Source organism: Biomphalaria glabrata, chromosome 16 (assembly GCF_947242115.1).
Source record: "Biomphalaria glabrata chromosome 16, xgBioGlab47.1, whole genome shotgun sequence".
NCBI classification, from domain to species: domain Eukaryota; kingdom Metazoa; phylum Mollusca; class Gastropoda; family Planorbidae; genus Biomphalaria; species Biomphalaria glabrata.
The window spans coordinates 16893768-16910656 of NC_074726.1; the positions used below are offsets into that span (position 1 = coordinate 16893768).

General features: G+C 33.8%; 1 protein-coding gene and 1 long non-coding RNA gene across 5 annotated transcripts in view; one reads left to right on the forward strand and one right to left on the reverse strand.

Annotated features, from left to right (window-relative positions):
- Positions 1 to 1585: 1585 nt before the first annotated feature.
- Positions 1586 to 16889, reverse strand: part of LOC106073915 (baculoviral IAP repeat-containing protein 2-like) — a 61216-nt gene continuing 45912 nt past the window's right edge. For all 4 annotated transcript variants that reach the window (XM_056013501.1, XM_056013502.1, XM_056013503.1 and 1 more), the window contains one exon: positions 1586 to 1878. In XM_056013501.1, the coding sequence (XP_055869476.1) occupies positions 1679 to 1878 (200 nt within the window). In that variant the 3' untranslated portion in view covers positions 1586 to 1678. The remainder of the gene's footprint in view (positions 1879 to 16889) is intronic.
- Positions 11404 to 15823, forward strand: LOC129923262 (uncharacterized). The gene is made up of 6 exons (XR_008775177.1): positions 11404 to 11672; positions 12328 to 12416; positions 12542 to 12619; positions 12758 to 12934; positions 14770 to 14889; positions 15550 to 15823. It is a non-coding gene; the product is annotated as an uncharacterized LOC129923262 (long non-coding RNA).

A 16889-nucleotide genomic window follows, 5' to 3' on the forward strand; every position in this document is an offset into this window, starting at 1 on the left:
AGCCCTGAAACAAACTTAAGACCCTAAAAAAAAATAAAGTTGTCCGACTCTATTAAAGCTATAGTATTTTATGGATCTAGGCCATGTCTACAATGTTGACATGAGAAAAGATCGAAAGGATTTAGACCTAGAGCTAATTTTAAGAAATACACTTTGTGCAGATAGTTTTTTACTTTGACACATGAAAATACAAAAAAAGATCCTTTGATTTCATTATATAATAAAATTAACCTTCAATTTTGTGTTTCAAAAGCATTTTTTTACATTAATTAGTTCCTTATATATGTAACTACAGATTTCCTGACGAACATTCTTTCATTAGACAATACCGTATTGAATCGCGTACTAAAAATTAATTCGTTTAATTGTTTACTTTATAATCCCGTCCCTATCTTATCTTATATAATACAGACGTTACTTCAAAAAAGAAGATGATTACGTCCTACGCGTCATGCATTTAGTAATGCATATTAACCAATGACTTAAATTCTGCCAAGTCACTGGTTTTCCTAGCTAGCTCAGGCAACCCATTCCTAGATCTAAAACTCTAATTCAACTCTAAGATGATAAAACTTCTGTTCGCACAGATAGTTTTATACTTTAACACATGAACATACTAATTATAGTCCATTCTTTTCATATATTGATCAAATAAACATTCAAATTTGGTTTTCTAAAGCATTATTTTTAAGAGACTACATTCGTTTACAAAAGCTGCGAAGCCGGGTTGAGATAGGCCTAGATCTATATAATATATTCATTCATGAATCGCGTACTAAAAATTATTTCGTTTAATTGTTCACTTTATAATCCCATTCATTAACAAAGCTATGGCTCTTTTCGTTTTTAATAGATAAAAATGTATCGACTTCGGGTAAACCCATTTTCGCAAAACTAATTTTATTTTCGTAGCGAAAGAGAAATAACGTGAAAGGATCATTAGCTAAGTTTAACATACATATAAATCCAATCCACTACATTAGTAAACACAAACTTAGACCCGCAGGCCGCAGGTAATGCCAGGCTAGTAAATAATAAAAAGAAGAAAAACTTGACACAAAGTATTGACAACTTTTAAATCGTTACAATTCACTGTCTGTCTGCGTGGAATCCTGAACACGTTATTTCTCCCACTTGACATTTATGAGAGAATCAAGTTGAAACAATTATTCGTAGTCGAAGACAACACATGAATCAATAAAAAAAAACAATTATTAAATCTATTAGTCGTAGTTAATTAATTTTGTTTTTATAGAGACATTCGGGCCGACCAAACTAAGGGGAGATAAGCCTTGTGTAGACCATTAGGTAATTACTTTGATAGCTCAATGGCTAATAAGTAGGCCTTTCATCGTGGAGGCTGGAGTTCGAATTCGTACTCGAGCAACTTTTTCAGCACAGAAGCCTTCACCCAGATACCCCCTCGCCTCACCTTACTGGTCAACAAAAGTAATAGATCAATAGCGCCAATGCATGTTAACTGCTTCTAGTGTGCCAAGTTTCTCCCACAAACGTTATGGTTTGGATCTCAGACAGACAGCATGCCCTCATACAGTCAAGCAGAACATGTTTGTTAATGGAACTCTTATAAAAACAAATTTTTATTTCTGTAATAATAAAATGAAAACAAAAAGTTAACATTTAAAGCACATAAATAAATGAATATAAATGTATATTATTATTTAATAGAAGCTCTGACATAAGCTCTGATGTGACTGCGACATATTGGACAATCTACGAAAGCCACAGAACATTCCTGACATGACACCAAGTGACCGCAAGGTAAAAACACTATCCTCACTTCCTTATCCATACAGATTTTGCAGATTAAGTTGTTACGAAGTGTCGTGTTCTCTTCTCTCAAATGCACTATGTCATCTAATTCAAATAAAAATAAATGTCACATGTCATAACAATATTTGTTGATTACATACAAAGTTAGTTGACTAAATAGAAAGCTAGGTGGCTAAATAGACAGATGAATCAGAAAAGTACACCTTATCCTACAAGTTTTGTTAGTCTTAAGTACAGTGTTATGTAACTTGAAAGAATAGATAATAAACTATGTTTTATTACATTATAGTATCTGCACATCATCTTCTAGTGAACTATTAGATTAAACTATTTAAAAAAAAAAAAAAGAAATACTATTGTTATGCATAAACTAGTGACGCGGGTTGCTATTTGTGTGATCTGCTGACACATGTTAGACATGTTAGGATGGCTGCCTGGTCATGCGGTTTACACGCTGGACTGTCGTCCGGACTTATCGATGGTCCCGGGTTCAAACCCTGCCCGCTCCCATCCCCCGTCGTCCAGCGGGAGGTTTGGACTAGGAAGTAATTATCTTCAACTCTGAAGGAACATCCGAAATAAGTAAAACAACAAACAAACATTTTACAGGATCAGGGGTGCACCAGATAGAAGCTCCGGCTTCGGACGAATATTCGGCCCTTTTTCACTATTCGGCCATATTCGGCTCCGGTCGAATATCATTGCCGAATAGTTGGTCGATTAGTACAAAGTACACATTGTACCTATTTAATATGTATAAAGAAGATCTTGTTCCATTAATGTTTGTTATAGAATGTATTAACGTTTATATTTACAACATAATAATGTGCTTAAAAATAGGGCCTATTAATATACACCATACATCTTTTAGTATAAAGACAAGGCGTGTTAATAAAAATAAAATAGAAAATTTACATTATAAATCCACTTTACATACAGAGCAGCAATGTCTGGCACATTTTTTCATTTTGTCTTGACCTTTGAGTGGGTGTCTGTCTAGCTGTGCGGGTATACCTCCAGAGGTAAAGATTAACAACTTCCACCCCTTTCATTTGTTTAGTCCATCACATTGAGTTTATTGATAGACAGGTGACCACAAGTCGGATATGATGGAGGGAACTGAGTTTGTTTACTTGGTAGTAAGTCTTACTTAGGAGGCTGGTCTTCAAGACATACCTCTATACGGGTAACCGAATAATGAGTTTGCTTATTTGGAGAAATATCTCAATCATGTGGCTGGACTACAGGCCACACCTCTAAACGGCACCGAGATTGCTTACTAGTATATAAATCTCAATTAGTAAGCTGGACTAGAGATCACACACCTAAACGAGTGACATTTTGCTACACAGAACACAAACATAGCCCAGTAAACCAGTAACGAATTATTTTGTAGAAAAAAGTACAAGACTAACATTTTTGAATATTAGCGTAAAAGACACGACCAGGCCTATCTTTAAAGGGAGAGCTAAACATCCCCTACTCCTTATTTTATTTATTTTATTTTAAAAGTCCTTCGCACTCCATTTATTGATAGACATTGACCATTATTTTAGCGAGAATGGATAAACACAACATACTAAGACAACATACTACACTGTAAATAAATATTACAGTTGAATTACTTTTCCTAACGTGTTAACTTGAATATTGTTCCTGCGTTAAGTGTCTTGATTTGATAACGATATTCTTAATCATTTGTGAGTGGCAAGTAACTCTTCGTTATTACTGGTTTTTTTTATATTTACTATACGTACTTGGCCACTGTGTATCAGGCCAGGACGACTTTTTACACACCTGACACCCATAGGCTTACTATCGTGACCTTTTGTAACAGTTATAGAAAAAACGATAAAATCAGTAATAATTAAGGAAGATGTCGTCCTGCGGGAGGTTATGGACTAGGAAGTAAACTATCTTCAACTCTGAAGGAACATCCGAAACATTAAAACAAACAACCCGGGACCGTAATAAGTTCAGCACGCTAACCGCTCGACGTCATTGCTCTTAACTTAACAACAAACTGGTTACAAACTAATAGCCTATTATTAATAAAGAGATATATTACACATTACGGCATGTCATCTCTACCGGAAATGTACAATATGTCAGACAGGCGATTTTAGATAATCTTTCAGCATTGATATATTGTGATTGTACTTCAATGTCTCAGCACGGCTACCAATAGAGATATTGGCATTTTCATTTAAACGGAACTAGAATAAGGATGTAGATCTACATAAACTAAACTTCTGATTTAGTACTCTTAAAGGGAAACTCCGATAGTTTTTCAAATTTTAGTTATTGACATATTTAAATTCTGCGTAAAAAGTTGTAATAGTAAACATTATATCATTTTTTATTTAAATGCTCGGAAAATTTTATATTTAATAAATTAGACAGAAAATTCTCCACGCCCCCAAAAAAACGGGATTCTGCGAGATGTTTTTAGTTTTTAAAAACGTGACGTCACGAAGGTGCTGGCTAAATATAGATCTAGACCTATATAACCGATAAACTCTCTAGTCTAGATCTGTACCTATCGGATCGCATTTATTGTTACGCTTCACAGCTAGATCTAGTCTCCACGTTGATTTATAATCGGTCATTGTTTATAAACCTCTATTTCTACTTGAAGAAAATTAAATATTGTTCTTCAGCTTGTTGCAGTAGTTCCAATCACAAAGATAAAATCAGCAAGTATGCTGATACAGAAATTAGTGTCTCTTTTCATTTGTTTCCAAGAGATGAAGTTTTAAAGGGAAAATTTATTCGCCTGAAGAGCAAATATTTTACAAAGGCATTAGCTAATTCCTGTTTATGCTCAAACCATTTTGAGAGAAGCTGTTTCAGCAACTTCACTGCTGTGGAAATGGGATTTAAAAAAAAAATTGAAGTTAATACCAGGTGCAGTACCAACAATACATTGGATTTCCAGGCCAAAGAATTCAATTAATGATACTACTGAGACATTTTAAACAACTGAAGTTCATAAATATAAATGAAATCAGATTTGTGAGCTAGAAATTTACTACGAATACTAGATCTACTATTAAATTTCTTATTTAATAAGTAGATCTATCGTCTACGAAACTCAATTCCAACTTTTTAACTTTTGACCTTGGGGGTGTGTCTCGCCGGCTGAGCCAGCGTCAAGCTCTCTCATCACTTTTTCCATGTCAACCAATGTTAGGTCGAAACAGCACAAAAAAATCATAATTTTCTTACGGTCAAACATACAGTCATAATTAATACACCATTAGAAATTTCTTTTAAAGTATTTTAATGATGTAATAACGAAAATTTTTTTTTATCAAAGATAATTTCTTTTTCGCCTCCCTATCAATGAGTATCAATAGGGTTTGAGTGCACCGTCGTGACGTCACACAGAAATTCAGTGAAAATCTGACTGTTTTGGATGCGCAGAAAAATTATGTCACAAAAACATCAATTACTAAGTTATTCTTGCAAATAAAAAAAAAAGAATAATATATTCATTATCTATAAATCAAAACACATATTATATCAAAAATTGTCAAAACCATCGGAGTTACCCTTTAAGATCTATATCTACTAGATCTAGATCTATAATATAAATTTGGAATAATTTAGATGTAATTTAGATTAGATTTGGAAAAAGAAAAATCCTAGATAATCTAATAATAGACTGAATGCAACAATAAATTTAAAAATAGTAGATTAGTTTCAGTACATTATAGCATTGCAATATTGATCTAGACGTTTAGAAATCAAAATCTACACTTTAAGTCTTGAAATTGAAATTCTATATCTTGATCTAGTCTATATCAGTCTAATCTAGACCTAGAAATTCTATATCTAGACTCTACAACAATTTTAATTAGAATATAAATCCAGATCTACTTTTAAAAAAATCTAAATATACTGTAAAAAAAATCTAGATCTAGTTTTAAAAATGAAGATTACGTCTAAATCTATCTATCGTGCCTTTTTTAAAATACGAGTTTTAATAACGAGGTTTAATAAACATTACTATAACGAGTTGTTTTAGCATATTATTTGAAGAATTCATTCCGTATGACGTCAAAGGAAAAAATCCACTACGTCAATACGAGTCACTTATCGAGGATTCATAGACATTGGTTCACCGAGGTGTTTTTTTTTAGCATTACATTTGAAGAATTCATTCATATGACGACAAAGGAAAAAGTGGGCTAGTAACAAAAAATTTTTTTTTTATTATATTTGGGGATTTTTATTTTATAGGCTTTGGTAGACATATTTCAGTTTAAACCATCATAATATTAATAACAGAAATAAAAATAATAACATAAGAGAAATGCATATAGTTAAATTTCATTGGGCAGTGTTGAAAGTTAAGAAAACAAGTGTTTTTTTTTTCTGTTTTTTAGCGCCTTTCGAAAGGGAAAAGACGCTTTTAGTTTTGTAAGGAATATCTGTCCGTCTGTCCCATTTTGATCTCGTAAACTAGAAAAGATAGTGAAAATCCAACATCATAATATTTAAGACCATTGAAAGTTCTGATGCAACGGCTTTTTTTCTGAAAGCGAAAAATCTAATTTTTTAAAATCTCTTATGCAAGCAGGGTTTTTTTTCAAAAAAATACACCACCTTTACAACTATTCATTATTAATAGTAAGTAACAAACACGAGACCCAGCCAGCAAAGCTACCTGTTCAGGCCCGGGCTGAGTTAGGGGCCCGCACGGGGAACCGGATAGTCGTGCGGGGCAGTTTTTTCCTTTCCTACCCCGTCATGCGCCCATTCAAAACCCCCCTTAGATGAATGGGGCCCGTAAGTAGCAGGGGATGGAGAGATTCGCCCCATTGTTTCACTGCTGGGCGTCGGCTGGCGGTCTGAATTTTGCGTAATACAGTTAAGGTCCCACCACCTTCCCCCTTCTCGTCCTACTGGCAAGGAGTGCCCTCCCCGCCTCGCTCTTATCTCGGACGAGACCGTCGGCCAGGAAACTCGTTGCGTAATGAAATTCAAGGGGAGACAAAAAAAAAAAGAGCTCAATATAATTGGTTCGGATAGTCTCCCATTTCATTATAAACACAATAAACTCATTGAATGTTTTGTTATTTTTTTATATAAACTTTTTATTGCTTCGTTTTTTTTTTTGTTTTTTTTTGTTTGTTGTTTTTTTTTTTTGTTTGTTTTTGTTTTCTTTTACATTAAAATATTTCGTTTTAATATATATGAGTATAGCTATGAAATAAAAACAAGTGTTTTATTGTTATACAATATATAAGGACGATTCTTTTGATTTAATAATTTTATTTACATATTTAATGAAAACTATATTTTTTGATACTTTAAATTTATCAGAAATTTTTTTACGAACAATATAAAAACTGATGTAAACGCTGCATACAATAACTGTATCCCTGATAGCAAAATTTTCGGGCCCGGTAAGGACCCCCCATTGGGCCTGCCCATACTAACCACATGGGCCTCAATTGGGGGAAGAACTCGGCCCTTAAGGTTGAGTCTGGGCTCAGTCAGTGGCCCCAGAAAATCCCCTTGTGAAATCCGTGTGGGACCAGTAAGGGAAAGGACTTGTGGGCCCCAATAAGGCTATAGATACTTGGCCCTTTGGGGAGAATTAATGAAAGCCCAAATGGGGCCCTTAGGGGTCGAGTCTGGGTGAAATCAGAAGGCCAAGATGACGCCGTGATGGAAACCTCATGGGGCCAGTACGGGGAAAACATTAAGGGGCCTGAAAGGGCTTAACACATGGGTTCGATTTGGGGGATGAACGTTGGCCCAAACGGCTGCCCTTAGGGCTGAGTCTGGGTTCAGTTAGGGGGCCCAGATGAAGCCCTGATGGAAACCTCATGGGGCCAGTACGGGGAAAAATTGAGGGGCCTAAGAGGGCTAAACTCATGGGCCCCATTTGGGGGATGAACATTGGCCCAAACGGGGGCCCTTAGGGCTGGGGCTGGGTTCAGTTAGGGGGCCCAGATGAAGCCCTGATGGAAACCTCATGGGGCCAGTACGGGGAAAAATTGAGGGGCCTGAGAGGGCTAAACTCATGGGCCCCATTTGGGGGATGAACGTTGGCCCAAACGGGGGCCCTTAGGGCTGGGTCTGGGCTCAGTTAGGGGGCCCAATTGAAGCCCTGATGGAAACCTCATGGGGCCAGTACGGGGAAAACATTGAGGGGCCTGCTAGGGCTAAACACATGGGCCCCATTTGGGGGATGAACGTTGGCCCAAACGGGGGCCCTTAGGGCTGAGTCTGGGCTCAGTTAGGGGGCCCAGATGAAGCCCTGATGGGGCCAGTATGGGGAAAACATTGAGGGGCCTGCTAGGGCTAAACACATGGGCCCCATTTGGGGGATGAACGTTGGCCCAAACGGGGGCCCTTTGGGCTGGGGCTGGGCTCAGTTAGGGGGCCCAGTTGAAGCCCTGATGGAAACCTCATGGGGCCAGTACGGGGAAACATTGAGGGGCCAGAAAGGGCTAAACACATGGGCCCCATTTGGGGGATGAACGTTGGCCCAAACGGGGGCCCTTAGGGCTGAGTCTGGGCTCAGTTAGGGTGCCCAGATGAAGCCCTGATGGGGCCAGTACGGGGAAAACATTGAGGGGCCTGCTAGGGCTAAACACATGGGCCCCATTTGGGGGATGAACGTTGGCCCAAACGGGGGCCCTTAGGGCTGAGTCTGGGCTCAGTTAGGGGGCCCAGTTGAAGCCCTGATGGAAACCTCATGGGGCCAGTACGGGGAAACATTGAGGGGCCAGAATGGGCTAAACACATGGGCCCCATTTGGGGGATGAACGTTGGCCCAAACGGGGGCCCTTAGGGCTGAGTCTGGGCTCAGTTATGGGGCCCAGATGAAGCCCTGATGGGGCCAGTACGGGGAAAACATTGAGGGGCTTGCTAGGGCTAAACACATGGGCCCCATTTGGGGGATGAACGTTGGCCCAAACGGGGGCCCTTAGGGCTGGGTCTGGGCTCAGTTAGGGGGCCCAGTGGAAGCCCTGATGTAAACCTCGTTGGGGCCAGTACGAGGAAAACATTGAGGGGCCTGATAGGGCTAAACACATGGGCCCCATTTGGGGGATGAACGTTGGCCCAAACGGGTGCCCTTAGGGCTGAGTCTGGGCTCAGTTTGCCTCTAGTTTCTCTCTCTCTCTCTTTTCTCCCTACTGACAAGGAATGCTCTCCCGGTCTAGCTGTTATCTCAGACGAAACATAGAAAGTTATTACGTAACATAACTCGATGGGAGGTAAAAGAAAAAAAAGAAAACCATGACTTTAATATGTTGGCTCGGATAGACTCACTTAGATTATTAATACAAACAATATTGCTGTTTTTTAATTATTTTATTTTCATAAAAATGTGTATAGGTTCCTATATGTTTTACTTCTTTTTTTTTTTCGTTCTTTGCATTTAATTTAAAGTTATGGAATGCTGATTTCTAAACTGTGATAATTTTATCTTACATTATACTTTATTAAATAAATTGGATTGTAGGTCATTTTTAGGTATAACATTCAATGTCATTAAGTCAAAAAGTGATTTATATTATATATTTTATTTATTCTTCTCACAGTAGTTTGATCAAACGTTTCTACTATAACGACATATATGTGGGATATTTGTGTGTGTGCATGTTTGTTAGCGCGCGTGTGTATGAACTATGCATGTTATAATATGCCAATTTAAAATTTCTAGATCTAATATAGTACGTGACACTTTAAAAAAAAAAAGGGTCATTGCCTAGCTCCAAGATTTTTCATGAGATGGCTAGATACAAATGTGCGATTAATATGATGTCGAGTGTTTTGATTTTTTCGAGTAAAAAAAAAATTTGATTTTTTCGAGTAAAAAAAAAAGCAACTTGTGACTTTACAACACTTGCTGTAAATGGACCTTCACTTAGGCATCATTTTGACTTTGCTCATGTAATGTACGTAACACCCCACGTGACCATGTCACACTCCCTCTACGTCTATCTGACCCAGATGTTTAATTAACATCATGGTGATCTCTTTTATAGCCTTCCTCTAACTTAACTCCCCTTTCTTCTTTTTTTTTTTTACCCACTCTGCTGGATGTCTCGAGTTCACACCTAATGAAACGCTAGACAAAATGACGCCTCTCGAAGTAATAAAACTGAATCTGTCGTTCTTGTAGGTTTCTATCATTGCGGAAGGTACCGGTACCGGTATTTACTGACCAGTCATTGATATTTAGGGTTATGTATTTTCACATCTACCTCAGGAAATAAATAAATATATATATATATATTTAGGTTAACATAGAAAATCAACAGATTCAGTTAAACAAGCACAGCATTGGTTTCTTTTTTTTTTTTTTTTTTTTACGTTTTATCTGTAACATGTATTAAATATATTTTAACCATTCATACTACAGATCTGATTTACTGTAATTGTGTATAGTTGCACTGTTCAATAAGATTTCAAATAAATAAATTATTTAAATTGCAATTCTTATTGCATCTTCTGGTAATAAGCCGATTTTAAAAGTTTTAATGTAGCCTATAATGCTAGTTTCCAGTACCGGTAGATATTTTTAATGTAAACAAACTTTACACAAGCAAAGAATATTAACAATAGGGGTTTTACCAATCGTGTTTGAATTTATTTAGTCGTTTTGAAACATGACTAATAAGAATGCTTTTATATTGATTTAAATGTTTGTCTCAGTTATATTTAAATATAGATATCAATTTATAAAGATCGAGTGCGTGTAAAATTCCTACAAATAAAGATCAGCTTAGGTTAACACGTGTTTGACGTTTTCCTTGCTCGTTGCATAGAACGCGTGCTATCAAGCAAGAAAGTACACGTGTTCACACTGATGGTCAGTAGGTCAAGGCTCACTGACTCTCACTGTAAATCTTTTTCGTACCACCTCTTTACTCGATCTTTTTGTTGACGTAATAGACCTTGTGATCTCTTTCTTTTATGAGTTACACAAATGTTTAGGTCAATAACATTCAAATATAATGAAACACGTAACTAAAACTATCTTATGATTTAAATATAATTCAAGGAATTTTTATTTTAAAGTATAAGATATAACTGGCAAGATCATGATATGAACGACAGGATTTGCTATTCAGTTTCATACATTTAAAAAAAAGTTATGACTCAAAATACATGCTACATGACAGATCTAATAAACTACATTATAGGCACAGTTCGTAAATATTATCGATGACTGATTCTACGAAGATAAAGAGCATAAAAAAAAAATCAAGAGGCATGCAAATGTGTTGTAGCCATAGTTGTAGACTATGTACGTGTCAGTGTTTTATCTAATATCTACTGTATACCCCATTCTAGAATATTTATGATTTAAAATATATATAAAATTAATTAGATCCATATTTTAAATCGTGCAATCTAACTTTGTAAGAACCATCTTCGTTAATTATAATGTCTATAATGCAATTTGTGTAAGTACTGTAGTCAAGTAGATGAGGTCACGAGATGAACCAACACATCCTCACATCATTTGTTCAAATGCTGCACACTGCTATATGGTATCGAAATACTAGCGTTAATAAAACAGACAATTTAAATATTCAACAAGAGAGACTACTAATACAGTATTAGAGAAGATTATAGTCCTGAGGGGGGGGGGGGAAAGAAAGACTGTGCCGCTGGTCAATGTGTAGGCTACCCGGTCACGTGGCTTACTTACAATTGACCAACCAGAGACAGGTCTACATGATAGGCTACAGCCTATTGCATCATTAAGAAAAATAGCGCCAGAACCAAACACCATGACCATCCCATTCCAGTCATAGTACTCATAGATCTACTTCAAGATTGTGTTGATTTGTGATTAACTCGACTCTATTCTAACAACTTTGGAATGTGTGCGTCAAGCAAAGGTACTTTTTATTTTATTAGACAATTAGATCTACTTTATTATTTTATACTTATTTATAATTTATAGAGATTAAGTCTGGATAAATTAAAGTAGATTAGATCTAGAATACTAGAATCTACAATCTACATCTACATTTAATTTTAATGTCATTTTTGTTTGTGAATGTGCTTTTTTGGTTTAAGTTTAAGTCTAGTCAGACTAGGCCGTCACTAGGCACAAATAATTATTTTAAGTGACTCAAGGAAAGCCGTTTGAAATAATAATTATAATCATTCGAATCCCGTGGCGTGTCTCACAGTTTATTAGAACCTTAATAGATTAGATTTAGAAAGTCAATTTAGAAAAGATGGTAAAACCAAATTCAACCATTAAAATTAATATTTTAAAATACATGAGTTCTTGAGATCTATTTTCAATTTAAATGCAAAATGTAGGCCTATAAATACATTTTTGTATACTTTTTTGTAGAAGCAAATCTAACAATGTTATACTATACTATACTGAAACTAGTCAATAATCTTGTCATTCAATATGTTGTGCAGAATTTATAATTTATCTTTATATTGCTTATGCCTTATGTAGATCTATGTATTTAATATTTCTCATGTGTGACTTTGATTTTAAAAAATTGAAATGTTAAAAAAAATGATTTTCAGACTCTGGGAACCAAAGAGTGAAAGAATGATGGCATCACTATGACTATGATCACTTCTTGCTGGATCTGTCCAAGAGTCAATGAGTACAGGTATTTAATTTAAAATATAAAGTATTATTACTACTCAATTTTATTATAATTACCAATTGATTAAGTTTAAAAAAATTATTACTATACTTAGGCTACTATATTAATATTTTTTCATATTCTTCAAGGTGGACCATGTTGGAAAATAACTTTCAGTCAAGACTCAAGTTGAGACAAGAGCTCCATTGATGTTATTGATCAAACTGGTAATTTTTTTTACAATATTTTCAAGCCAAAAATGTTGTATACAAATCTGATGATCCAGATTTCCTGAATAATTTATATTAGCAGTCTAGATTTACTTGTAAAATTTATTTAATACTTATTTTATTTTCTGTCTGCAGAACATGTTCTAGAGATACTGGAGAAAAGATTTGAGTGCAGTACAGACTCATTAATTAAAAGAAGCAGAGATAAATACAATCAGGATTGGGTATGAAGCAAATTTCCCAATGGCAAATAATGTATCACTGTTGGAAATAGAAGTGAAACTGAAGTATGAAGATTCTCATGAAAATTTGGTAAGGCCATATTATATTGTAGGATTTAGGATGTAAAATATCATTTATGTGAATAGGTACTTCGATAAACTGACCTAGATCAATTTTTTTTCTCCCAAAAAATGGCTGAAAAGTGTGTCAGCACATTTTACCCTTTTTTTAGGGGTGGTCATTTCCATCAAAGATTTAGCATATTGTATTTGATTTGAGGACTAATTATGATTACTTTTTGTTAACATAAGATATCAGAGATCATTTTTATTTGCTTTTGAAGCCAATCTGTTAAATTTTTCTTAACAAAAGTTTATGTGAAAGTTGACATTTTTACAAATTTTTTCCTATAAAAGTTACAACAATGCTGTTTGCTACAATAATTTATCATATTATGAAATGTGTATATTTCAAATTTCATTAAATTCTCTTGGCGCACTTTAAAGATATTTGATATTAAAATTAACAAAGACAAAGAAGGGTAACATTTTCTTTTTTAAATAAAATAAAAGTGTTTATGGTTACAACAATCTCACTAATTCTATTGAATTTAGCATGTTAATATATATCTGTGTGCTAAGTTTGAACTTTGTAGCTTTGCGCACTCTTTAGATATTAATTTTCAAAGTTGATGGTTAAAATCTATTTTTAGTAACAACCAACACTGTGATTTACTGGAAATGGTCCATTTCTGTCTATCACAAGCTATTTTTAGAAGCACACATAGGAATCTTTCATTTAGATTAACTTTTATAGTGTTTGAATGCTAGATTATGGAGAGGGAATGTGTCTTTATTATAATGACTTTGTAATCTGCAAATTTTAAAGTAAAAAGTTTAATTACTTTAAAAAATAATATTAAATATTACAATTTTTTTTTCAAATTTTTAGCTCAGCGAACTAATAATTTATTTTTTTTCCGTGTGTTGTTTTTTTCTATTAATATACATGTAAATTAATAGTTAATAAATAAGTACATTATATTTTTAAAATGATGAGCTATTATTGCACAAAAATTCAAGTAAAAAATCTTTTAATAACTTCTAAAAAAATCGCAAGGTTTCTTTTTTATTTTATTGTCCGGAGCAAGAAATTTTTCATTTACAATCTATTTTTTAAAGCATTTAAATTAAGGCACTTTAAAATGATTAATTGCCAGTGCTCTACAAAAAGGTTAAAACTGTTTTTTTTATGAAGTTTATGAAACTTATAGTCATTAAATTTTAGGAAATATTTTTCTGCGCAGTGCTATTTTCATTTATAATTTATAAGAATTATCTATCTGATGCATATAAATAGCTATTTAAATACAGTAGAATTATAATTAAACAAAATAAAACACAATACAGATCTCTGATTTGTTTTATTTGTGATTTTTGGGCTCATATGATGATAAAATCACATATATTTTTATTTTTTGTCGAAGGCTTTTTTTATATATTAATTAACTTTTTTTCAAAGATTTTATTGCTTGGTCTTATTTTTTAAATTTATTTTAACAGAATACTGGTTAATGTAAAAGAGTGTGAAGTTTCAACCCCATATCTTTAAGACTTTAAGACTTACAGTTAATTTAAGTTCAACTGTCAGTTGTTTCGGTCACAGATTTTTTATTTATTTACAAAGGCTAAAGAAGGCTAATTTTTGGCCACTAAAAATTTAATAACTTCCCTCACAATTAACTCAGCAATATAAAATTGGTATCATTGGAAAGCATTTCTCAAGCTCTATCTAACTCAATAGGTTCCATTGCATTGTGATCATTTTGAAATTTTTATCGAAGTACCTAATGTGAAACAATAATTCAGCTATTTATTTATTTATGTGTCAGCAGAATCATACTTATCTCATCTTATATATTACAGATCTATCCAGTGAAAACAGCATTAAGAGAACAATAGTATGGATTATAACTTGGCTGGACTGGACATGGCACAAACAGAAAATAAATGTATTGAATTTTCAATCCTAATTATGGATATTAGGTACCGTATGAATTTTTATTTCCATATTTTTAACTAACATAATCTTTATAATTTTTTTTTATGCCACAATTGCATTGTTACTTTTCTTTCAAATCATTTCTTGATCAAATGCTGCGTCAACCTAACCTAAGAGGCTCATAAGTATTTTAATTTTTTATGAACATTGTGTGTAAACTGATAGGTCTTTATACCTCCTTGTGAAATGTTTTCTCCACCATCACCAGATAACTATGTCAGTGACTTTCTATTGGAAAAACATACTACTTATACATATGATGGTAGGCTCATATTTCACAGAATTTTGAACTCTGTTATCACTTGTTGGAACAACTGAAGCTCAATTGCATCTTGAGGGACAGATAAACAACAATTAATGTACTGTTAGTTTACGTCAAGTCACGTTTGGTATATGATACGAGTTGTAAGATTTAAAAAAAATTATTTTTTTTTTAACTTGTGCAGGATATGTACATGTGCGAAAATACAGTAGTTAATGAAGCCTGCATACACAAATCATGAATAGATAATGTCAGCATTTTTTGGTTTGGAAAAAGTGAAAATCATTGTGTTTTTGTTTTTTGTATGTTTTATATGAACATTTCATTTTGAAATCATAGGAATATATTTTTTTTTAAATTTTTTTTTTTATGTTCTTCTTAGATTATTCAAGTGAGTTACCCAAGTCTGCTGTCAAATCAAATAACTTAGAGAAAGTACTTGAACTTGGCACATGTGATGGCACAGAAATCGTAAAAAAAGAAGGATGATGGCTTCAACTCTGAAGGAACATCCCAAACATGTAAAACATTTTACAAACAAACCTAATCAAAGTTTATAAATGTTTAAAAAAAGTAAGATGCACAAGCAAATTTATTTACATACTACAGATATTAGAACTAATGACTAATGGAAAAAAAAAACTACCTATCTAGACTTAACAACAAAGAAATAAGTAAATATAATATTTCAAACATGTGCTGGATCTTGTTAGTTTAATAACATACTATGTAGGTGCATTACATAAAACATGTAGTGGTTCTTGGTTGTTGATTACCGGTACTGTGTTTTTTTCAAATACACATTAGTTTTGTCATATATTAATTATAAATATTTATGTTCACCATTAATTATTTCGTTCAGCTATAGCAACATAAGGAAGGCATAGTGGCTAAGTGGTTAAGCATTTGGCTTCCAGACCCGAATTAGAATCTCAGTGAAAATTGGGATTTTTAAGACACCATAACTCTGATGGATACTGGTACCTGATTTTAGCTGGGGAAAGTAAAGACAGTTGTTTAGCTAGCTACATGACACCCTGCTTGTTAACCATTAGCCAAAGAAACTGATGGCCTTAACATCATCTGCCCTATAGATGCTAAGTTTGAAAAGGGGAACTTTACTTTTATTACAACATAAGGTTATAAGTTGACAGTTACAGATGATGTACCATATGAGCATCATTGTTGTTTACTGGCTTTTGAACAGTAGCTTGAAACATTTGCTCTTACTTACATAGAATATTCACTGTTAAAAAATTATGAATATGATAGTGCAGCTAGTTACTCTGCTCAAAATTCGAAAAAAATATTTTGTTGAAATTATAAACATGAGCTACCGGTATATATAAATGTATAGTTTTCATTGTTGAGCACTTTTTCTTTGGTACTGGGTAACGTACATGACCTATATTTTTTTTAGATATTATCATCTAAAATTAGGCGAGGTCTTGAGAATATTTACCTCAAACAGACTCAGCTTTGGGTTTTTGTGCATGTAGACCCTATTGATTAAAAAGCACCATTCTCTAATTATATTTTACTTGTTTAAATTTATATATTTATGGTTATTAATTATTCTTTGTATTTATTTTTTTAATTTTTTTTTGTAAAGTAAGCACTGGTATTTTTCTAAAAGTATGTTTCACATTTATTTCATTTTAAACAAATTAAGTCATTTACTTAATGTTCAATTATGTTCTAAATGTATGTTTTTAAAATTTC